At 45.7% G+C, this 24,476-nt stretch overlaps 1 protein-coding gene and 3 non-coding genes across 4 annotated transcripts; all 4 read left to right on the top strand.

Moving 5' to 3' along the window:
* The first annotated feature begins 12,016 nt into the window (after window positions 1-12,016).
* On the top strand, window positions 12,017-17,857 carry RPL23 (ribosomal protein L23). Its single transcript, XM_083147147.1, has 5 exons — window positions 12,017-12,154; window positions 12,712-12,795; window positions 13,882-14,010; window positions 16,052-16,165; window positions 17,734-17,857. The coding sequence occupies exons 1-5, from the start codon at window positions 12,142-12,144 to the stop codon at window positions 17,814-17,816; spliced, it is 423 nt and encodes a 140-aa protein (XP_083003273.1). The 5' UTR covers window positions 12,017-12,141; the 3' UTR covers window positions 17,817-17,857.
* Window positions 13,037-13,169, top strand: LOC146012819 (small nucleolar RNA SNORA21). Its single transcript, XR_014445819.1, has one exon. It is a non-coding gene; the product is annotated as a small nucleolar RNA SNORA21 (small nucleolar RNA).
* On the top strand, window positions 16,674-16,806 carry LOC146012820 (small nucleolar RNA SNORA21). Its single transcript, XR_014445820.1, has one exon. It is a non-coding gene; the product is annotated as a small nucleolar RNA SNORA21 (small nucleolar RNA).
* A 2,671-nt stretch (window positions 17,858-20,528) lies between the features above and the next one.
* On the top strand, window positions 20,529-20,661 carry LOC146012821 (small nucleolar RNA SNORA21). Its single transcript, XR_014445821.1, has one exon. It is a non-coding gene; the product is annotated as a small nucleolar RNA SNORA21 (small nucleolar RNA).
* The last annotated feature ends 3,815 nt before the right edge of the window (window positions 20,662-24,476 follow it).

Here is a 24,476-nt window from a genome sequence, read left to right as displayed (position 1 = left end):
TAGACGGCGCCGTACGCTCAGTCGTACGCTAGTCGACGGAGTGTAAGGGCTGGGCCGACCGCGTACGTTGCCGTACGCTCATTTGTACACCACTCCCCTTCTACGTTATTTCTGCCCGTACGCAAGCGGCCGATTTGTGGGTGGACTTAACCCTAACGGCCGCGTACGGCTAGCGTGCGGTAATTGTGAACGTACGCACGTTTGGCCGCTCCGATCAGAATAAGGCCCTCAGTTCCCACAGGAGAGGCACCCGGGCCAAGAGCATTTGTATTGTATGAGGGGAGTGCCGGACCACTTGGAAACATATATATATATATGTATATTGGGGGTAGATCGGCGGCACCCGCAAAATAAATGAATCAGACCACACCAAGCGGATAACCACCGTTTCAACGCCTAGAGGCCTTTTTATCAAGGTGACAAAAAACGTTCACGTTTTTTTGCACCTTGATAAAAAGGCCTCTAGGCCTTGAAACGTTGGTTATCCACTTGGTGTGGGCTGATTCATTTATTTTGCGAGTGCCGCCGATCTACCCCCACTATGTATTGACAGCCCAGAGCTGCCGTTGGAAGGGCACCGCGTTATTCATCTACTTTCTGATACATGCACCTTTGCTTGGAGTGCCGCCCCCCCCAGAACTGTGTATGTATATATATATATATATATATATATATATATATATATATATATATATATAAAATATCTCTGGAATTGCGCTATAAATAGATTTTCGGTCGCCTGTAACACTAGGTCTTCTACTAGTAAGACCTCAACAATCCAAATAACCCCACAATAGTGTTATATGGTGCCCTTAACTACTTTAAACAATAGAGTTTATTCCTGTCTTTCCCTTGACCAATTTATACACAATAGAAATTTTCCGTACTTATGTACTAACTGGGCTGCCGATTTTGAAATTGGGTCGATGTGATGCGATGGACCCGATTTTTCCATAGGATTCAATGTTAAAATGGACTGAGTCCATTTTAACATGTCATTCAATGGGAAAAGGGGTCCTTTTCATACCCCTACTATCCAAGTGGGCATGGAGTTGGATATAAACCTGTGGCGAGCGTAGCGAGCCACCGAGCCCGAAGCGTGGCAAGCGTAGCGAGCCCCGCGAGGGGACACAGAATACCGGCCGCTTGCCACGCTTCGGGCTCGGTGGCTCGCTACGCTCGCTGGCGCTTGCTCCCCCAAGCAACCGCGGTGGCTGCCTTACGGTACCTACGCCTCTTATACCGAATCCATATTAATTCGCCCCCATCATGCAGTTACCCATTGACCAAGTTTATACTGCCTTTACTCTGTGTTTTGACAGTGTAATATTCTCCCATGCAGTTTGCGGCCAGTAATGACAAGTGGGAGGGGGCCCTCCTGTCTAACGTGACACGGGCCCCCAAAGGCTTAATCCAGCACTGCTTTCGGGATACGGTCATTGGGTCTACAGTATGTTGGTCGACAAGCATTGGGTCGACACCGTTAGGTCGACATGGGGATAGGTCAACATGGGTCAAGGTCGACATGGGTTTAGGTTGACAGGTCATTAGGTCGACACAAGCAATAGTTCGACAGTGTCTAGGTCGATAGTCAAAAGGTCAACATGGGGGTTTTCACTGCTTTTTGTGCCGACAGGCGGTATTTCATGCCCTACCATTGTGAGCGAAGCGAGCGATGCGAGGGGATGCGGTGATCTTGAAACTGTGTCCATGTCCACTGTGTTGACATTCGGGTCAAAAAACAGTGAACTGTCGACCTAGACACTGTTGGCCTAAAGCTTGTGTCGACCTATTGACCTGTCGATCTAAACCCATGTCGACCTAGGCCCATGTTGACCTTGTCCCATGTCGACCTAGAACCATGTCTACCTAACGGTGTCGACCAACTTGCTGTAGACCAAACGATCCCAACCCGGTCCCGCGGGTTGAGAGGCCGTTCAACTGTTCATATGTTCTACACGATGATGAGTCGGGATGGCTTATGGTCGTTGGTGGATCGTATGTATTTTATAGCACATAGGATTGCTCGTTCGATTGATCGATCATATGAACTGCATAAGATCTGCATTGTATGCAGGTTGTTCTAATGTATCGCCAGATTTAGGCAGGCATTTTCTGCACGGCCAAACCCATTGTAACTAGGGATTCGGTATGAAATCCCGACGGTTAAAATCCCGACAGGTTCAAAATCCTGAATGGGTCATAATACCGACAAGGACAAAATCCCGACAAGGACAAAATCCCGACATTTAAAATCCCGACAAGGACAAAATCCTGACATTTAAAATCCCGACAGGGTCAAAATACCGACATATAGAATGGGATTCAGTACTGAATCCCGGCGGTCGGGATCCCGGCGTTCAGAATCCCGACGCCGGAATCCCGACAGCCGAAATGCCGACAAGGGGGGATGTGGATCGCCCCCCCTTGCGGGCTCGCTGCGCTCGCCACGCAGCGGGCCCGTTGCCTCGCTACGCTCGGCACACTCATTTATTCTCCCTCCGAGGTTGTCGTGGACACCCATGGAGGGAGAATGTGTCGGGATTTCGGCGGTCGGGTTTCCGGCGTCGGGATTCTAAACGCCGGGATCCCGACCGCCGGGATTTTAACTGCATCCCATAGAATATACAGGTGAAACAGTCAACATGACTTTCCGTCGACAGGTCGCAAGGTCGACGGGTTTTTTTCACTGTTTTTTGACCCGAATGTCGACACAGTCGACATGGACACAGTTGGAAGTGAACCGCAGCCCCTCGCATGTCGGCACATGTCGGGTCAAAAAACAGTGAAAAAAAACGTGTCGACCTTATGACCTGACGGAAAGTCATGTTGACTGTTTCACCTGTACATTCTATATGTCGGTATTTTGACCCTGTCGGGATTTTAAATGTCGGGATTTTGTCCTTGTTGGGATTTTGTCCTTGTCGGTATTATGACCCATTTGGGATTTTGACCCTGTCGGGATTTTGACTGCATCCCGTAACTAGACCACATCCATTACAATAAGGCCACATACCCTTTTGGGGCACACATGCAGCTTTGTGCAAAAAAATCACAGCTGTAATCACTTTATCTTTCACTTTTATGGATGCTCCCCATATACTAATTGCTATGCTGTTCTCATAGGCGTGCGCAGCACATTACATTAGAGTGTGCACAGCTAGGTGAAAAACATTTCTAGCCCTACTTGGGTGTATAGAACCAGTCAGGGTGTGATTCTAGAATTATCTTAATCATGAGAGCTTATCAGGAGAGCTGCCCTTTGTGTTGCTCATCACATATGTCACTCTGGATGCAGTTTAAATCCCGGCGGTCGGGATCCCGGTGTTCAGAATCCCGACGCTGGAATCCCGACCGCTGAAATCCCGACCGCTGAAATCCTGACACTTTCTCCCTCCGTGGGTGTCCACGACACCCTCGGAGGGAGAATAAATTAGTGTGCCAAGCGTAACGAGGCACCAGGCCCGCAAGGTGGGGCAATCCACGTCCCCCCCTTGTCGGGATTTCAGCGGTCGGAATCCATGTCACTCAGTACATATGCGATGAGTATTGTGACAATTGGGCGGTGCTGCTTGGTACATCCCACCCTCTATCACTCCAGGGCTACTTACTTGTGTTTGCCCCCCAAGCTTAAAGTTGCCAGCCAAACCCTGTCACTCACCATCTAATAAATGTGTGTATTCTGTGCATAACCCTGACCCTTCAACAGAAACGGGCTGATTGAGGCCAGAGTTATAATGCCCATTACACATTTAATGGCAGAAGATACAGATTTTTGCATTTACAGCACTTTCGGGTAACACTATACATGCAGTGGAATAATAGAAATTTTCTGTCCGCCTGTCCCAGCCATGGCACTTTAGTGAAACTTACACATAATGGGGGTTATTCTGGTTGATTCGCAAGGCTGCAAATTCGAAGCCTTGTAAATCCACCAAACCCCATCTTGTGAATGGTTGGCTAGCACCACGCATTCGCAAGGGCGACTCGTTCACAGGGGCTTGTGAATGGATGTTACACAGTAAAATCCATTCACAGGGCACGGGGACCTCCAACGTCTTTCGATGGTCGCCACCATACAAAAGCGACTTTCAAGTCACTTACACGCTGGGAAGGAAATGGGTGGGCAGCTGCCATCCAGTGATGTCAGCTGCCATTCCCCCGCACCCATTTCATGGCCTCATTAGCATGAGAACGGCCAGTGTTCTCATGGGAATGCCCATGAAACGTGTGACAGTGCCCCTGTAACGGTGTGGTGTAAGATGGTGTACCTGGACTCTGGACTTGCCAGCTTCAGATCATCACAGCCTCTTCTTGGAAGAACCTGTGGCAGGGAATGGCACAACCCAAGGAGACCCACAAAAGACAACGCTAGTACGGGTAGCAGCGACAAACATTTATTTAAAGAAAGACCTAGTCACTGCAATGCATTTGTACACATATGCAAACATCAATAAGAACAAGGTGCAGCATATAAACATTTACTTTAAGGCTTTCAATTCCCAATGACCACCTCAGTGTGAATCAATGGTCAGGCTGCAGCGGTCATTACCAACTCTACCGAAAGACAATAAAAGAGACCAATTGCATATAAAATGACGTCATAATAGTGACTACCAGAAAGACATTGAAAGAGAACGATAATAAAGAGAATGACTTTAAAGAGAATAATATTACTAAGAATAAGATTGTCACTTAAACACTTCGCTGCATGTAATGCTATAACACAGAATGTCTGCCAGGTGGCGCTACACACCCTATATATAATGCTAAACTGTAGTCCCAGATGCAAAGACAGTTCCTGAGTTTGAATAAAGGTCCCACAACGGAAAGTACTCACAAGCAAAGAATTAGGCCCCAACTTAGTGTGCACACTACTTCTATATACAATCACCACAAGGCAAATTACAAAAACGGTCCTCTGGGTTAGCTTAGGGTAACCTCCTGTTAGTTAGCTGCAGAACAGGCTGTAGCGGTAGACTTGGCGGGGGTGGCAAAACTGGCATGCAGCCAGAGGGGCGTTGCAGGTGTCTCTGGGCCTGGGTTATGCCTTGCAGGCAATCTTTACTGGGTAGCCTGGTGACTGGGGAGAGTAGCCCTGCTAGTGCAGTCACTGTAGGCTAAGGGGTTGCCCAGCCAGGGTGGGGGTCCCCTGTTGGGCCAACTAAAACACAGGTGGCTGCCAGAGGGGTGCCGTTGGCTGGAGCGACTGGTGTGCAGGACAGTCAGGGGGTTCCATGTGTCTCTGAGCGTCAGGTATGCCTTGGGGCAATAGTGGCTGGGGATCGCAGGGATACCAGGTAGCCAGGGAAGAGAATAGGGTATCTGTGGTGCTGCTGCCTCTGCCGGTTCCTGCCAGTCACGATCTGGCCCGCTGTCCTCTGCTGCGCGGTCAATTATCCTGTGTGCTGGACTCGGAGTGCTGCTGTGTCCGGGGTCCTGACCGGGGTCGCCTGGTGTCACACTTCTGCGCCGTCTCTACCTCCCCCGGCCACTGCACGCCCGGCTCTCTCCTTGTCAATCACCGCCGGGGATGCTGCTGTCGGCGGCTCTCCTCTGCGGGCAGTCTCTCATCTCATGCGGCGCTGCTCTTTAGATCTCCGTCTCCATCTGCTGGTCTGTGCCGCATGCTGCTGTCCTCTGCAGATGCTGCTGGCTGGCTCTCTCTCTTAGGCCCTTATTCTGGTTGGTGCGGATATTCCCGCTTGCGTACGGGCCGCCGATGTTTATCTTCTGCGCATGTGCAGAGGTCACTCTGCGCATGTGCAGGCGATTTCGCCGCAAGGATTCTCTATACGCCGCACAGGGGGCGTAGAGGGGCGTGAGGGGCTACTTATCCTCATTACCCTATGCATACGCCCCGCGTTTCATGGGCGTTCCCATGCAAACGCGGGGCGTATGCATGGTAATGAGGCCGTGACGCGTGGGTACAGGGCGGGCATCTGACATCGCCGGATGTCAGCTGCCCGCCCCCATACAAGATTTCACACGGACAAGTGTCCGTGTGGTCTTGTGTTGCGGGACCTGGTGGAGCGTGCGGCCCTGCATTCGATGTTCGGCGACCATCGAATGCAGGGGCTGCTCCCACCATGGAGGAGGCGTATCCCCGTCCAATTTCATGCGGATCGCCACATATCCGCGTACGGACGGCCGTGGCGATCCGTATGGAAGGCGGGGATTCGCCTGCACGGTCGGAGCCGCATATGCGGCTCCGGCCGCACCAACCAGAATAAGGGCCTTAGCCCGGCTCTCACTGCACGCTGCTCAGGCTGCACGGTGTATCTCCTGCATGTGCAGGGGAGCTGGGACACTCGCTGGGTCAGTTAACCCCTTGCAGCCCTGGTGACAGGGGAAAGGGCCCGTGCTGGCAGCATTGGCTGCAATTGGGGGATCTCTTGTGGGCACAAGGATAAAGGTGGGTACCCCTGGAGTGGGGTACCACAAACGCTGGCCATTCCCAAATTCTAATGGGGCCGCTCGCCACCCCGCACCCCTCTCTGCCCCCGCCCACTGTCCTTGGTGCATACACCCGGCGAACAGTCTGTTCGCTGCGGGTGCACGCACCTTGCGTATGCACATGCACAGAAATGCACATGCACATAACAAAAACATTGGTCCCCGTGCGAACGCAGCCCTGCTGCAAACGGACCAGAATAAGGTCCAATGCCTGCAGTAGTGCCACACAATGCCCCTAGTTTTGTCATATACTGAATGTCCCCTGTAGTGCCATATACATAATGCCCAGTCGTAGTGCCATATACATATTGCCCCCCATAGAGTCATTTACATAAAACCCACCATAGTGCTATATAAGTAATGCCCCCTGTAGGCCCTGATTCGGACCCGTTCGCTAAGCAGCATTCTTTCACTGCCTAGTCAGCGGGTAAGCACTGACCGGTGTCCCGCCGAATAAACGCCACTCTTCGCACCGCTCGCATACCCTCGGTCACATGCAAAGAGATGTGTCCAAGAATGCATCCCCACGCATGCGGACAAAGGGAAGAGAAATCATACTACCAAATTATTTCTCTCCCTTTCGGAAATAAAAGTCAGCGAAAACTGACTTTTATTTCCGCAGCTGTTTGCCGAAAAGGGCAATGTTGAAACTCGCCAAAGCACAAATATGCGCATGTGCAGACCCCCCCACCATCAGAATAGGGCCGAATTCAGTCCCGTCTGATCAAATGTGAATCACCCCCATAGTGCCATAAAGGTAATGACCACTGTAGTGCCATTTATATAATGTAATTATCATAAGACGTGGACACTATTTTATTCTCCCACCACGCCCTAGTGGATGGTAGGGCATGAAATACCGCCTGTCGGCACATGTTGGCTCAAAAAACAGTGAAAAACTCCATGTCGACCTTGTGAATGTCGACATAGACAATGTCGAACTAATGACCTTGTCGAACTAATGACCTGTCGAACTAATGACCTTTCGAACTAGAATCATGTCGACCTTTTCCCATGTCGACCTAGAGTCATGTCGACCTTTTAGCATGTCGACCTAATGGATTCGACCTAATGACTTTCTACCATAATGCAGTAGACCAAATGACCGCATCCCGTGCAAAATGGACAGTTTATATTACATTGTGTCTCTATTCGGTCGAGGGATCAACACTGACAAGGTCAACACAAGCTTTTTTTTTTTTTTTTACACCAACTTGTTTCGATTTTACCATCCCAGTGGACATAGGGCCTTATTCTAGTTCACTCTCTCTGACATAATCCTTCTTAGATGGACAAAACCATGTGCACTGCAGGTGGGGCAGATGTTACTTGTGCAGAGAGAATTAGATTTGGGTGGGGTTTTACTTCAAAGTGAGATCTATATTGCAGTGTAAAAATAAAGCAGCCAGTATTTACCCTGCACAGAAACAAATTAACTCACCCAAATCTAATTCTCTCTGCACATTTTACATTTGCCCCCCCTGCAGTGCACATGGTTTTGTCCATCGAAGAAGGATTTTGGCAGAAAGAGTGAACTAGAATAAGGCCCATAGAGGGAGAACAAAATAGTGTTGCGAGGCTCCTTGCCCGAAGCATGGCGAGCGCATCAAGCCATGAGAGGGGACGCAGTACACTTATACCGTGTCTATGTTGACCTATGTAAACTATGTAGACCAAAAAAAGTAAAACTCGTGTTGACCTTTTCGCTCGTGTCGACCTTCATGTCAACCAATTTTCTGTTACTGTCGATCTAGACAATGGGCCTTTGAATTCTGATTGACTCGCAAGGCTGCAAAATTCACAGCCTTGCAAGTCCATCAGATGCCGCCCTCCGCCCGCAGTGCCGTCAGCCCCCCCTCGCATGCAGTACCTCCCGCACGGCTGCAAATGGATGATTTACATAATCATCCATTCGCAGGCGGGGAAGTCATTCGATTTTCGCCGACCATCGAATGATTTCTCCTGTGCACGCAGTTCAGAGTGACCTATATAGTCTCTCTAAACTGCGGGCGCTCTGTGCAAGGACAGGGCGGGCAGCTGACATCCGGTGATGTCAGCTGCCCACCCCCTGCATGTCCGTCATGGCCTCATTAGCCTAGGAATGGAGAGCGTTCTGATGGGAACGCCCATGAAACACTGGGCATTCCCATATGCTATTGACGCTGGCCTGCGCCCCCCGCCATCCTCTGCCCCTCGCTCTGCGTGTAGGCTACGTGCACGCACCCTGTGTCTGCACATGCGCAGAAACGTACATGCGCAGACACAAAACATGCAAACGCACGGAGATCTGAATTAATCAGAATAAGGTCCACTGCTGTTTATTTTAGGCTTCCAATTAGTCCCGGTCGACCATTAGTAGTCGATCAAATCATTGTTGATCTAGACATCAACGATCTTCTATACCATAACCCTACCGACATGATCCATTCCAGGGACAAATGCTTTCAACCTGGACTTCACTCTTAATAGATCATTTGCTTTACCTATGTTGTACTATGTAATTGATCAGAAAGGTGTTTCAACACAGTGACAGCAATTGTAACTTGAGAAAGAAAGGTGACTATACATGGTGCAAGCCCAGTGTCCGGAGTCCGAGCGGGTTACGTTCCTGGATTATACAATGTCCGTGAACCGCACTGCCACTTGGAGGATGAGATGAGACGCAACACAGACCTGCTCATTGGGCCGGCTGTTTCAAATGTTGCGCCACCTCGTGAGCCAATTGGAGCTCATGGTCTGACAGACAATTAGGAGTGGCAGTGGTGGCTCCTGATTGGCTGCGCTTGCCAGCTGCCTGCCGCTGCTGTCACCTCACTGCTCTTAAACTCCCCCTTGGCAAGGAGCATTTCACTCCACTTGGCAATGAGCAGTTCACTCCCCCTTGGCAACAACCATTTCACTCCCCCTTGGCAATGACCATTTCACTCCTCCTTGTCAATCAGCATTTCACTCCACCTTGGCAACAAGCATTTCACTCCTCTGTGGCAACGAGCATTTCACTCAACCGTGGAATCGAACATTTCACTCCACCGTGGCATCGAGCATTTCACTCCCCATTGTCAATGAGCATTTTACTCCGCAGTAGCAATGAGCATTTCACTCTCCTGTGGCAACAAGCATATACTCCCAATGGTATCGATTATGAAGGCCTTGGTATCGAGCATAAAGGCCCTGGCATCGAGCATGAAGCCCCTGGCATTGATCAAGAAACCCCTAGCAATTAACATTTAGGTAATACATGTGGCATAATACGTAATATCAATTATGTATTATGCCATAATGTGTAATGGGCATCATGGTGTGAGGCATAATGTGCAGTGGGTATCATGTTGTGAGGCATAATGTGTAAAGGGCATCACGGTGTGTGGCATAATGTGTAATGGGCATCACGGGGTGTGGCATAATGTGTAATGGGCATCATGGTGTTAGGCATAATGTGTAATGAACATTACAATGCGTGATGTAACGTGTAAGTGGCATTACGTGTGCAAAATCAAGAAAACAATTGAAGCAAAGGTTTAAAAAACCATGATACGGCGGGTCAAGACTTGGGGCTGGGGCAAGTCAATGAGTGGGTCAAGGAGAGGGACACTATCCGGGAATCTCTCAACACAGACTCTCACCACTACAATCCATCATGAATGCAGCTGCGAGGCTAATCTTCGCAGACATTTATCTTCTGTAAAGTTACTCTGTCAGTCACTTAATTGGTTACCTGTATTCTACCGTATTCAAAATACGGTACTTATGTATTATCTGGGCTCCCATGTTAAATGCACCCCATTTTTTCATACCCCTACTATCCAACTACGCATGGAGTTGAGTTTATATAGTGTGGCGAGCGCAGCGAGCCACCGTGCCCAAAGCGTGACGAGCGCAGCGAGCCCCGCGAGGGGACGCGGTCTCATAAGAAAAACGGGAGCCCAGATATTACATAAGTACCGAAAATACTTTTACTTATACACAAGGCCATAAACCAAACTACACCAACTTACATCTTTTCTGATCTCAAAATATCTTCCAACCGACCTCATCCCTCCTCACAAGATCTGCGCCTCTCATCCACACTCATTACTCACTCCCATTCCCAATTGTAAGACTTTCTTTAGGCTGCACTCACTCTGTGGAATGCTCTCCCATGCACAAAAAGACTCTCCTCCAGTCTCCAAACCTACAAATGTTCCCTGAAAACTCACCTTTTCAGGCAAGCGAATCAAATTTCAGAACCAGCCACTTAACCTTCATACCGTTCCTATCCAGGTCAAACATATCCTCTCTCTATATTTTTCACATTTTCCATCCCTCTGACCCCTCGCCAAACTGCTGGGTCACTGTATCATACAAAACACCAGGAACCTTTGTATTCTGGTGGACTTTGGGGGTTATTCTGGTTGATTCACGAAACCCCGCCTTGCGAATGGTGGCCTGGCCGCCACCCATTCGCAGTGTGTGTTCGCACACACTGGCTGTGTTCGTCACCGGGCGATTTCCATGGGAACGCCCAACGTTTTCTTCGGAACGCTGGGTGTTCCCTTGGGTGGATACCCCGGCCTGACGCCCACTACCCTACCGGCCGCAATGTTGGGTGCGTGCACCCGGCGAACAATCTGTTCACTGTGGATGCATGCACCCAGCGCATGCACATTTCAAAAACATTGCGCTCGCATGCAAATTTGCACCTATTGTAAAGTTCAATGGAATATGCTGCGCTATATAAGAAACTATTAATAAATAATAAAATAAACACAAACGCGGTAACCCTATGCTCCATGCTTACTGTCTACCCAATCTGTGTCACCCCTGTTTGTCTGCCCCTCCCTTTTAGGGGTGTATTAAATGCTGCTGGCGGGCTGTGACAGCGAGCAGTGCTGCCTACTCGCTGTCACATCTCGCACGGTCAGTACTTAACTGACTCCCTGCATTCGCCAATTCCTCCTCGCTCCATTTGTGGGGCAGGGGGAATCGGCGTATGCGGCCGCTAAAACAGTGAGACTCACGGCTAATGCCACTCGCGGCTAAATGCAGCCGGCTCCCTGCATTAGCCGCAAATGTCTCTATTTGGGGGAATCCTCGCTGTCCTCTGACAGCGAGGATTCCCCTGGAACGTTGAATCGAGTGAGCGGTTGCAGCTGGAGTTAAACAGCGAGGATCGCTTCTTTTCTGCGATCCCCGCCGTTTAACCCCCTTGCCGGCCGCATTGAATATGAGCAAGGCCCTTTTCCCTCATGTACTTTCCCTTCTCTTACGTAAAGAATCTTTATTTATGTACACTGTAATTGGGCACCGCAGATCCCTCGTGGCGCATTATAAAGCATAATAATGTAGAGCCGCTGGGGGAAATTATCGTGAATTTTCTCATTAATCAAACATGACTGTAAAAATATCCTATTAAACAATATTGTATAGAGGCAGCAGCACAAATACTGGGTGTGCTGGATATCTCACAGCACCAGAAGAAGCCCGCATGAAGTGAACTGTAATAGTATTACGACTACGCTCTGTCGTAGGTAATTTACCTACGCGTAGTACGTACATATAGTAGTGGTGTGACAGCAGGAAGATTGGCAATACGTAAGAGGAGGGCTGCCAACCAGCGATCACGTGATACACCCTCCCATCTCCTTCTGAAGCCTACGTTATATCCCGGCATCCTCCGGGGCCTGCTCTCTCTTTCCGGGAACCAAGATGTCTAAGAGAGGTGAGGCCGTGAGTATGGCAGCACAATCTGCAGCCATCCTGGGTTAGGCAGTTGCGTCTCTCCCCGGGATCTAGCCTGTTTCTGTCCTCACACTGCCCTGTTTAATTTCCCGTGGATATGTCGGGGACTGGGGACGTGTTGAGAGACCCGGCAATCCCGTACGGAGTGTAGCGTACAGCGGATGGCCTGCCCGGCCATGTCTGAGATCCCGGGGAATGGTGCTGCTGATTGCATTCGTGTGTAAGTTATGTGACTGGCTTAGGTATATTTAGCTACATGTGTGTTTATATGTATGTGCATGTATTCCTGTCTCCAGTATGCCGTAGTTACATTGTATGAAGTGTTGTATAGTAGTCTATATTAGTGTGATTTTATGTGTATTCTGCTGTGGGTATGTGTGCATAATTACATAGATTGTACACACCGGATGGTGCAGAAAGTCACAGAGTACAGTGACTTATTTGTATCCCTGATACTATACACTGCACCTTACAATAATATTCCAATGCCATGGACTATGTTGTAGTGATGTAATTGGTTGATCATTCTCTTTCCAGGACGTGGTGGTTCTTCCGGTGCGAAGTTTCGCATCTCCCTCGGTCTCCCTGTGGGAGCCGTCATTAACTGTGCAGATAATACAGGTAAGAACCGTGCTATGAGGCCTCCTGTGCTGGAGTAACATGTATATGTAAAGGTGCTCATACACGATGCGATTATCACATGCTTTTTGGGCTATATTGCATGTGATGCGAAGCTAGTTTAAAAAGTATGTGCAGCACATACTTTTTGCACTGTGCACAGCAAAAAAAAAAGCAGTGTATGGGCACCTTTAAAAGCACAGTGCTTTTGTTGGATATGCTTGCACAGTGGCTTTTGTAAATCCCTCTCCTTAAAGCACTTGTTGTGTCTGATCAGTGACACTCCGAGTTGTCGTGGAAGAGGAGATAAAAACATTGCTTTTGGGTGAAGCGGCAGCCACATGTGCTGTACTGCTTCAATCGGTGATGTGACACTATTTCCGAGCGGTCCTTTGCCCGAGTACATGTTAACCTAAAATGCAGGATGCTATTAATATTCAGATACAATACATTTTTTTGCCTGGTCGCTAAAGTTAAATTAGTACTTGTCCCTAAATTGGCTACTAGTGGACAACAATCATTTCCCATGAAATAGGCGACATGTTTGCCATGTGTATTCTAGATTAGTGGCCCTCTAATTTGTATGCATCACCTGCACATAGTGGATACAGGCTGGCATCATGAACCAGCAATCCTAACAGCGCAGCTTATCAGTTGATTATTTACTTATGCTGTTAATGTATGCGTACCTCATGATCATAAATTTATTGGGGCCAATTCAGTTTAAGATGTCTGCAATTCAGTGCACGTCTATGCCTGTTATGGTAGCTCTGATGACACCTATTTTAATATGCATTGCTACTGTAAAGGCTTACTTAAGAGTGTTCTATGCTAATGATTTAGGGGTCGATGTATGAAGAAGTGATAAACTGCCTGGTACTTTATCACCAGCCAATCCACTCCATACTGTTAAGTTACAGGCTGGGTTTAAAAAGGTAGTTAGGAGCTGATTGGCCGGTGATAAATTACCAGGCAGTTTATCACTTTGCCTCCCTTATCACTGCTTCATACATCCACCCCTTAGTCCACTGGCAACAGTATGACCAATTTTAAGTTTCCTGTTGTGTTAACTGTGCTTTATTATGTAAGGTGCCAAGAACCTGTACATCATCTCTGTGAAGGGGATCAAGGGTCGACTGAACAGACTGCCAGCTGCTGGTGTTGGTGACATGGTGATGGCCACAGTTAAAAAAGGAAAACCTGAACTTAGAAAAAAGGGTGAGGAACAATGGCCATACACTAGGCCGATATCACATGCAGCCTCAAATGCTAAATCTCAGCATCTCTCCACAATTTGCTTACAACACATTGTATGCTATTCCATTCACTGCCCCAGGATATGATTTATCCTTGGTGTAGCACTGACAATCTCTGCATCCGAAGCACCCGGGATGGCGGATTGGGCATGAATGATATGCTTTGAGACACTTCACACAATTTATTGATGGGATGTGTTGAAATCGTGTAAAGGGCTGGATCACACTAGTGTATGGGAGCCTTAACATCTAGCTACTGTTATTGTAGCAGCATGCACATTTTCAAATTAAGGGCCATTTTTTACTGGGTTCCCGGTGTCTAATGGCTGCAACATGTGTGGTCAATGAAGTGAAAGGGAGGCAGTGGGTAATACGGAGATAGAAAATGGTCACGGCGATGGAAGATCGAAGCAGTGGGTGTTTACATAAGGAGTTTTCCCATGCCTCTCTCCATAAACACATTGGCACGACTAACGGCAACATTGAGTCATGACCCCATGCTCAAGTGGTCAGGACCCACAGCCCCGTACACACGGGGAGGGATATATTGCTTGCAATATATTACTGAGCAATAAATTGCTCAGTGTCTCCTTTTCATCAGCGACCATAGATGGTCGCTGATGAAAAGGAACCTCTGCTGGGGGAGCCCCGGAGGTAATTAGCTGGTCGCAGGAGCAAGCTCCTGCGACCAGCGATTACAATGGGGCAGAAAACGGGAGCGTGCACCCGGCGATTTATCGCCGGGGCACACTTCCATCACTGGCAATATGGTCGCCTGCGACCATATTCCCAGCGATTAAAGCCCCTATCGCCCCCGTGTGTACACAGCTTAAGAGAATGGCTGATCTGGAGCTTTGGTTCTTAAAGAATGGGTCATGTTTTCAGGATCTCTGCCTGTGGGAAGATTAGTCTTGCAAAATAGATCAATTCACCCTTCTAGGTTCAGATATATCCAGGAAACACAAACTGTTTGGTATTTAAGATCAGGAGTTGTGAACCACTGATCTAGAGATTTTATTAAATCCATGCACCTCAACATAGGTGTCTAATATTTTTTTACAAAGAGCAACCGTATAGTCATGGGTAGGCAATTATTTCAGCCAGGAGGGCCACTTAACAATGTCAGTAAATATTTGAGGGCCACATACAAAATATCTTGTATGTACAATACCCCTTGAAATTTTTTTTGAAGAATATTCCCAACCACGGTCCTCAAGGCACACCAACAGTGCAGGTTTAGTGATCATGGCTTGAGCACAGGTGACTTAATTAGTACCTGAATAATTCTGATTAAACAATCTGTGCTGAAGCCTGGATATCACTAAAACCTGTACTGTTGGTGTGCCTTGAGGACCGTGTTTGGGAATGCCTGGTCTAGTATGAGCCCAAATTCACATTATGCCACGCGGGAGGAGCCCCAATGCACATAACTCCACACCAAATGATGCAAAATTCTGTTATGGGATGGAAAGGGGTCTCTTTTACAATTGTAAGTTCATCCCCATGGAGTTTTGTGCCCCCTTACAAAAAAAAAAAAAAGTGTGGTTATAATATGACACCCTTCCCCCTGTCCCCTTGTTCCAGATAGCATCTACCCCACCTCTCCCCTGCACACAGCAGCTACAGTTTATACCCATATTAACTTAGTTCACCTGATGTCTGTGCAGGCAGGTATCTTTGAACTAGATTGAAATACACATGATTTTTGACTACATATCAATAGTCAATTACAGGGTTCATGCAAATTGCACCCAGTGTATAGAACATATTGCACGGCACCTAGCGCACCTTGCCTTTTGTGGGCACCATTAGTCTAGTCCTACTAATTAAATAGATTATGTTGCTGTAGATCTATAGCACATGTATATTTAGCAATATGATGAATGGAAAGCTGAGATCTGTCAGAATTAGGAAGCCCTAAACCCTTTTTCCTTGTGTTTGCTTTGTTTGGAACAGGCTTATTTAACATCTAAGATGAAACCTTTCCCTGTTTCTCTGTACAGTGCATCCAGCAGTGGTAATACGACAACGAAAATCGTACCGGAGAAAAGACGGGGTGTTCTTGTATTTTGAGGATAATGCTGGGGTAATAGTGAACAATAAAGGCGAGATGAAAGGTAAGACTCTTATGATGCACAGGTTGATAAAATAACCAGAGTGCGCAATGCTTGTTTTAGTTTCTGCAATAGATTCAATTTGCTGTTGCTGTCCAGTCTCTCAAATAAATATTTTGGGTTACATGTACCTCTTTGGTTATGTATTGGGTTCTAGCTATTCAGGTTTGTTTTTCCTGTGGCCATGCCATTTTATGTTCTTTGGGGGCATATTTAATGAGTGGAATTCTTTTCACTGGTTACTAATCTTAAACAGTACTACTTAAGATTGCTAATGAATGATCAGATGATCACTCGTTATTAAATGTACCCCTTTGAAAAGTGCTGCTAACCACTTGGTGCCATATAAGGATACATAGTACAACCATGGGGTGGACTATTTTACTGCTTTCTGTACGTATCCTGGGGATTCTTTCCTAATTTGGTGGGTAATTTAATGTAGTGACATGCCTTTTCTGTTACTAGCACGGTGCTATTGTTGGATATGCTTGCACTGTGGCTTTTGTAAATACCTCTCCTTAAAGCACTTGTTGTGTCTAATCAGTGGCACTCTGAGTTGTCGTGGAAGAGGAGATAAAAACATTGCTTTTGGGTGAAGCGGCAGCCACATGTGCTGTACTGCTTCAATCGGTGATGTAACATGTACCAATCTGTTTCTTGTAGGAATGAGCATGCCACTATTGGTTAGGGGGTATACACAAAAGGCAATTTGAAGCTGTTTTCTAAGCAAACTGACTAAATTGCTTAGAAATTAAGCACGGACCACACCATGTGTGTACCTCCAGGCCATCGCCTGACAAGATTTGGACTACATGTAGTCAAAATCTAGTCAGAACACTGGTCAGCACAGATTGGCCATACACACATTGCTACGTGTGTATGGGTAATCTGGCTGCCAGGATGTCCCCAGCCTGCATTGCTCCGCATGTATACTAGGAGCATTTGTCCGGTGTGTATGGTGCTTAGTTTAGACCTTTTTAAGAAGAGGGAGATCACCTTTTAAAATATTGATGTTTGTTCTGTAATTCCATTTATGGTCTGACTTCATGCATATATATTTCAATAATGGTTTATATTCAAGACTTGCTGCTTTGGCTTACAAAGTTCTAATTTGCGGTTTTGTTTATTGCCACTGTAAGATTAAAAAAAATTCCTCTGATTAAACATTGCATTAATCTTGCATGAGTTTCAGAAATCTGCAGGGTTATGCAAAATGTCAATTGTCCCAATAAATCGCTAGTCTGGGCTTGCACTGTTCATAGGAACCAGAGGCCAATTCTAAAATGGTCTGTGACCAGATTCCTCACTGGTCTCTGCCCTCCCACAGAGCAATGGCAAGGCTCACATGACATCTGAGCATGTTGTTAGTAGACATTGGTTATAGGAATGGAAATGGTTATATTGTGTATAGGTAATAACCACTTAGGCACTTTTCTGTAATAACCTATGTGGTTTTCAGGTTTACGGCATTTGGAAATTTTAAGATTTGAAATGTGGCTTTATTGCATTCTGTTACAATATATAATCCATTTTTAAAAAAGTACCTTCAATTGTTTTGCTTTACCTTGCAGGTTCAGCTATCACAGGACCAGTGGCAAAGGAATGTGCAGACCTGTGGCCCAGGATTGCCTCTAATGCAGGAAGCATTGCATAACTAATTCCCTCTTTGTAAAATAAAATATGGTTGTACCAAAATTAGTGTTTTGTCTCTGACTAGTGCAGACTTCCACAGGAACAAATGTTTAGTATGTAATGGATTTCATACAGTAGGTAAGTCTCTTTAATTATGTTGCTCACAGCATGCTGGGAGATAGTTACAGGCTTACATGCTTCAACAAGTGGCAGGGAACTGCAGTGGGCTCGCAAGTCAGTTAATTGACTAATACCAGAGCCCCTTTGTCGATGGGACTCCCTTATTGGCATGTTAAACCTAAAATGCAAACTGGCCTTACATGGTGCGTCTAAGCTCTGTAAAAAGAACTAGCCAATCAGTCCCCAACCTTATCAAACACGGCTTGTATTAGAAGGCTGATTGGTACTGTATATTCCTTCACGTTTTCATTCTCAAAGGTTTAGTACATCTCATGTCATTCATTCAGAATGACTTGTCTCGCCATTGCAATAACTCCTGTTTTTCAGGAAAAATATTTAGTGAACCCGAGGACAGGGCATAGGACAATGGGTATGTATTAAGTCTGAAGTGTAAGGGGCACTAGCCAATAAACTTCTGACTACTAGTTTAAACACACTATTTTGCTTTTATTGACTGCTGCACAAGTTTTCTTGCAGGAGAGGAATGGGTACTTATGTAGTATCTGGGCTGCCGATTTTTTGATTGTATGCCTTAAGTTAAGGCATACAATCAGATGCGATGCGATGCGATATCGCATCGCATACGACCATGCGATGCGATGACCCGATTTTTCCATAGGATTCAATGTTAAAATGGACTGAGTCCATTTTAACATGGAATTCAATGGGAAAAAGGGGTCCTTTTCATACCCCTACTATCCAAGTGGGCATGGAGTTGGATATAAACCTGTGGCGAGCGTAGCGAGCCACCGAGCCCGAAGCGTGGCGAGCGAAGCGAGCCCCGCGAGGGGACGGTATTCTGTGTCCCCTCGCGGGGCTCGCTACGCTCGCCACGCTTCGGGCTCGGTGGCTCGCTACGCTCGCCACAGGTTTATATCCAACTCCATGCCCACTTGGATAGTAGGGGTATGAAAAGGACCCCTTTTCCCATCGAATTCTATGTTAAAATGGACTCAGTCCATTTTAACATTGAATCCTATGGAAAATCGGGTCCATCGCATCGCATCGCATCGCATGCGATCTGGTCGGGTGCGATGCGATGCGATGGACCCGATTTCAAAATCGGCAGCCCAGTTACTACATAAGTACCGAGGAATGTAATGAGATCTGCTTCCATATTCTGAGGAAGCCTGTTTCGGGTCTCCTTTTGAGTTTCCTTTGCATATCACATTACTTAATGTTGAATACAGCAGTACTTCTAGTAACCCAGAAATCTTGTTTGGACTTTTGTCATGAAATGAGGGTACTGCCTGTCCTCTAAAGAGATCTACAATGTATTCTAACGCCAATAATGTTTCTTATGCTAGATACTGTAATGGGCCCCATACATCAGCAATCACAATTTATGGATTTCCAGATACAGGGATTTTTTGGCCAGATAAATGGATTTTCAGATCTATCCGACTTTGCCCACACATTACAGATTTTTTCAGTGATCGGCAGATTTTTCCATCTAAAGATTGCATCTTCATATCTGGAAATTGCCCCAATCGATTGTCATTTCAGCTGTTCATAATGTAAATAGATGAAGAAGACGAATTGGGAATGCCCACACATCTAAAAAAGATCTGCAGATAATACCAGATTATTAAACATGTTTAAAAACCTGATTAAGCAATCGATTGGCGATTGTGATTGGGATTGCCAAAAGGGGCAGCCCACACATCTAAAATAAATTGTGGCAATCATCTCTATATCTGAAAATTGTCACAATTAATTGCTGATGTATGGGGCCCTTAACTTCTATAATCTATTGTGCAGTCAGTGCCCTTGTTCTCTGAGGGATTAAATCCTTTCCTATAGTTAAAACTAGACTCCTTGCAGTGAACCAAAGCAAAATGTAGTACAATGCATATTTATGGCTTTTTTAACTACACAAATGGTTTCTTACATCCATTAGATCATTTTTGTGTAAGTCATTAAATGAATCGTTTCATGGAGATAACTTAGTATGACGTGAAATGGCTGTGGTCTCACTGATTATTTGACTGAATCCTTCTTTGGGCACCTATCTGTTTCAATAGTTGCTCTGGTCTATTGTGGTCCTGGCTGGTGCTCTCATGACTTTTTATATACTACCTGGTCCAGGAGGCATGCCTCACTTTTTTTTCTCTGGTTGTAGGTTTTATACTGCTTTGAAATACTGTTTCCTAGTGTACTAGCAGGGATTTCTGTTGCAGTCATCTGTTTCTTTGGTGGTCATGATTTGTGTGTGGTGGCCCTCTTCCTAATTAATGCTATAGAATTGTGTGGCATGAAAAACAGACCTAGCCAGAGTATATTACTACCATCTTCCCTGTAAAAGCAGTCTTTCTGTAGAACATGGATGGGGAACCTTTTGGCCCTCCAGTTAAGTATACAATCCAGCATGTCCTGTAAGAGTTTGAGCATGGTCAAATAGCAAAACTGTAGCAGGGCATGCTGGGCTTTGTAGTTCAACAGCTGGAGGGCCCCATCCTTGGTGTAAAGGGTGAGTACATTTTAATGTAGCTACATTCCTCTCCTAGTAGCAGTGATATTGTTGGATATACTTGCACAGTGGCTTTTGTAAATACCTCTCCTTAAAGCACTTGTTGTGTCTGATCAGTGACACTCCGAGTTGTCGTGGAAGAGGAGATTAAAACATTGCTTTTGGGTGAAGAGGCAGCCACATGTGCTGTACTGCTTCAATCGGTGATGTGACAGTTAAGAAACTTTCTCGTAGGAACGTGTATGTGACAGCTAAAAATCTTTCTCATAGGAACGTGTATAACCAGTGATGAGCATTTCCAATTGGAAAGCACAGTGGAATATGATGTGCTATATAAGAAACTGTAAATAAAATAATGCTACACTAGTGATGACCAGAGCTAAGCAATGGGCTTATGATTTAAAGATGTCTATTCCTGGCTGCACTTTGATTCCAAATTAGTTTGATATTCAATAACCAGATTAAAATGTCTGCATTGTTTATGTAATGGATGATTGCTTTTTGATTGGTCTCTGTGTGGTCCTTTTTCAAATAAGCCTGGTGCCAACAGGAACAGATTAATTTCCCCACTGTTACTACTTTCCAGTTAAGTACAGATGGTTACGGTTGTTGATTGGTAAATTTACCTAGACGCCTACAGAATATTGGTCTTTGTTCTGTAATTCCATTTATATTCTGATGACTTCCATGCCTTATACTTGTCCAGCAGCCACTTTCTGCCTATTATACATCTCTAATGGTTCCCACACACTAGTTTAGTGTTTAGCTCAGTGACCTGGATTATTTGTGAAAGCGGTAGAGAAGTGTACTCTGGGTTTCTTAGAACAGACAAAGTGGGAGATATGGTCCTTAAGAATAAAGGCTAAGACCTGTACCTTTTTAAAATAATGAAGCCTAGTTAATGTATACATTTTAGTAGTGGCAGCAATACTTAGCCAGGCAATATATAGACCTGGGGTAGCCAGCCCTAGTCCTCGAGAGCTACCAACAGTGCATGTTTTGCAGGTCTCCCCACAGAATCACAAGTGAGCTAATTAGCTCCATCTGTGTATCTTTTAAAATGTTGGTGATTAATGAGTGCAGCAGCTAGGTTGTCTGGAAAATGTGAACTGTTGGTAGCTCTCGAGGGCTAGGGTTGGTTACCACTGGTATAGACTATTCCAGTTGTGCAATTCCTTCTTAGGGATTCTAAAAATTGGACTGCTATGTGTGGCAGAGATGGGTAAACCCAAAAGTATTTTAGTTTCCTTGCCAATTCAAGTGAAATTTTGTTTGGAGATGTTACTGATCTGAAGTTACTAACTCTAAAAATGAAGAGGTTTTGTTAGACAGAATCTGATTGGCTGCTATAGGCATCACCCCCTCGTTTCATTGTTAGAAGCTTTGGTAAATTTACCCCTATGGGGGTATTCCGTGTTGGCCCATATGTACAGCTTCTGAAACCTTCAAAAAGACTTTCACAAGGGTTCGACCATATAAAGGGAAAAAAAATCTCTTAGCATAATACTGCATTTATTCTGAATAACAATAATAAAATTCCTATACAATAAATAAAAAATGTGCACAAAAAACACAGTTCCACCAGTGCTTGGTTTAAACAGGGTAATGGGGTTTAATTACCAGATGCATAGGAATGGTTTGAAAGCAGTTCAGACAGGCCCAGCTTATATGGTCGGGGGAAGCAGAGCCTTGTTGAACTGTTTTCAGACTGAGCTAGGAGTGGTTGAACAAGAGAGTAAACCCTAAAATTAAGTTAACCATTGAACTGTGTTCTGGAGATAATTTGTTATAGAGGGACAGCACTGATTAAATCAATAACATATAGTGGCATCTGCTTTTATAATGGTTGTAGACAAACGATGTAAGTAAACCTAAGTAAATAACCACAACTGCACAGTATATACTGCACACACCTCCAACATTCAAAAGCGCTTAATTTTGAGAATAAACACTTTACGCATTCACATCTCTAATCTCAGAAAGTATACACATGCACTTGATTGTAACAGTAGTGGTTAGTCACACCAAGACATAGTGTGCATCTAATGAAGTTTAGTGTGAGCATATGAAGCCCTATTTAAAAGATTTGGAAAGGTTGGAGGCTTTGCAGTGAATCATCATTTGTAATGTAAAATAATTAATTTATGTAGGCCTGGAAGAATATCTTACCGAATAAAAATTGGTGGAATGTTTTGATCCCTCCTTTGCAACGCCCTTTTTTCACAGCTATCCAACCTGCCAATAGTAATTTTAACAATTTACCAGGTAGTCAGTATATATCTTTAGAACATGACAAATATATTTTATGGCATGGTATAATGAAGGGTGGCTTCTTTGGACATATTATATCTTACGCCGGCACAATTCTCATCATAACACATTTGCAAAACTGGCACTCTGGAAAGTTGAGCAACTTCGTCTAGCTGCTGGTACAAGTGTGTGATTTGTGCTGAATCATTGTATCCTTGCCCCTGCTATATAATGCCTTTTTTCTTATTACTGTATAGCAGGTGGTGGAACCATGATTGTGTCATTACAACCCATGTATGGCATGCCACCCGTGTGTGTGTGTATGTGTATATAAATATATTTTATCAATATATTTATCGATACTGTGCTGCCTGTTTATGTATTTATTTATTTTGATACAGAGCTTGCATTGGGGTGGTATGTGCCACTATGGAATACTGCCTCTTTCTCACAGACCAATCAATGATCATAAACTACAACTCTCAGATTCTGGGCTCAGCCCTGCACAGAGCACGGAACATTTCACTATGTGTGGAAGGCTAGAAATAAGTCACCCGAAAAGGTCTTCTCCAACATTTTGGAGTGCTGTCTCCATAGATTTGGACTGTGATTCTGATCTTTCCCTCCTCCTGTGGACATGTACCATGAGAGCTAGGTGTGAGAGGGAAGGGGCAGCTGGATGGGAGGTATGCAGGGGGGGTTGGGATCATTTGGTCTATTGCATTATGGTAGAAAGTCATTAGGTCGAATCCATTAGCTAAAAGGTCGACATGATTCTAGGTCGACATGGGAAAAGGTCGAAAGGTCATTAGTTCGACAAGGTCATTAGTTCGACATTGTCTATGTCGACATTCACAAGGTCGACATGGGGTTTTTCACTGTTTTTTTTACCTCAATGTCAACACAGTTGACATGGACACAGTTTAAAGTGCATTGCATCCCCTCGCTGCGCTCGCTATGCGTCGGGCACACTATTTTATTCTCCCACCACGCCCTAGTGGATGGTAGGGCATGAAATACCGCCTGTCGGCACATGTTGGCTCAAAAAACAGTGAAAAACTCCATGTCGACCTTGTGAATGTCAACATAGACAATGTCGAACTAATGACCTTGTCGAACTAATGACCTGTCGAACTAATGACCGTTGGAACTAGAATCATGTCGACCTTTTCCCATGTCGACCTAGAGTCATGTCGACCTTTTAGCATGTCGACCTAATGGATTCGACCTAATGACTTTCTACCATAATGCAGTAGACCAAATGACCGCATCCCTGCAGGGGAGTCCCGGCATGCAAAGTACTTATGGTGGCTAATAGTGGGAATGGGTGACTGAAGGAGAGGCACATTACTAATAGTAGGAAGAAGGGATGGAGAGGTACATGGTTACTAGTGGGAATAAGCGAGTAAAGGAGAGGCACGTGGCTGATATATGGAACAAAGGTGAGGTATATTGAGGGAGGGAAGGCTAGGCGCATGGTTAATAGTGAGAATGATGGAGTGAGAAATGCATATGGTGAAAGGGAGGGAAGGAGTGAAACATGGTTTATAGTGGGAAGGAGAGGTTCAAATGGAGGGCAAGAGGCACATGGCTGATATAGGGAAGGAGGAGAGGTTCAGCGCTGTGAGGCAGTAATGCTAACCAGTGCACCATCCATGAGTGAGGGGAAAAAGGTATACATTGGGTGAGGGAGGGGAAAAGACATGGCTAATAGTGGGAATGATGGAGGGAGAAATACATATGTTGAAAGGGAGGGAAGTGGCTAATAGTGGGAAGGAGAGA

The sequence above is a fragment of the Crinia signifera genome, chromosome 6 (assembly GCF_055691185.1).
Source record: "Crinia signifera chromosome 6, ASM5569118v1, whole genome shotgun sequence".
Classification (NCBI taxonomy): domain Eukaryota; kingdom Metazoa; phylum Chordata; class Amphibia; order Anura; family Myobatrachidae; genus Crinia; species Crinia signifera.
The sequence above is the reverse complement of the archived record's forward strand: the minus strand, read 5'-3'. Positions and strand labels throughout refer to the sequence as shown.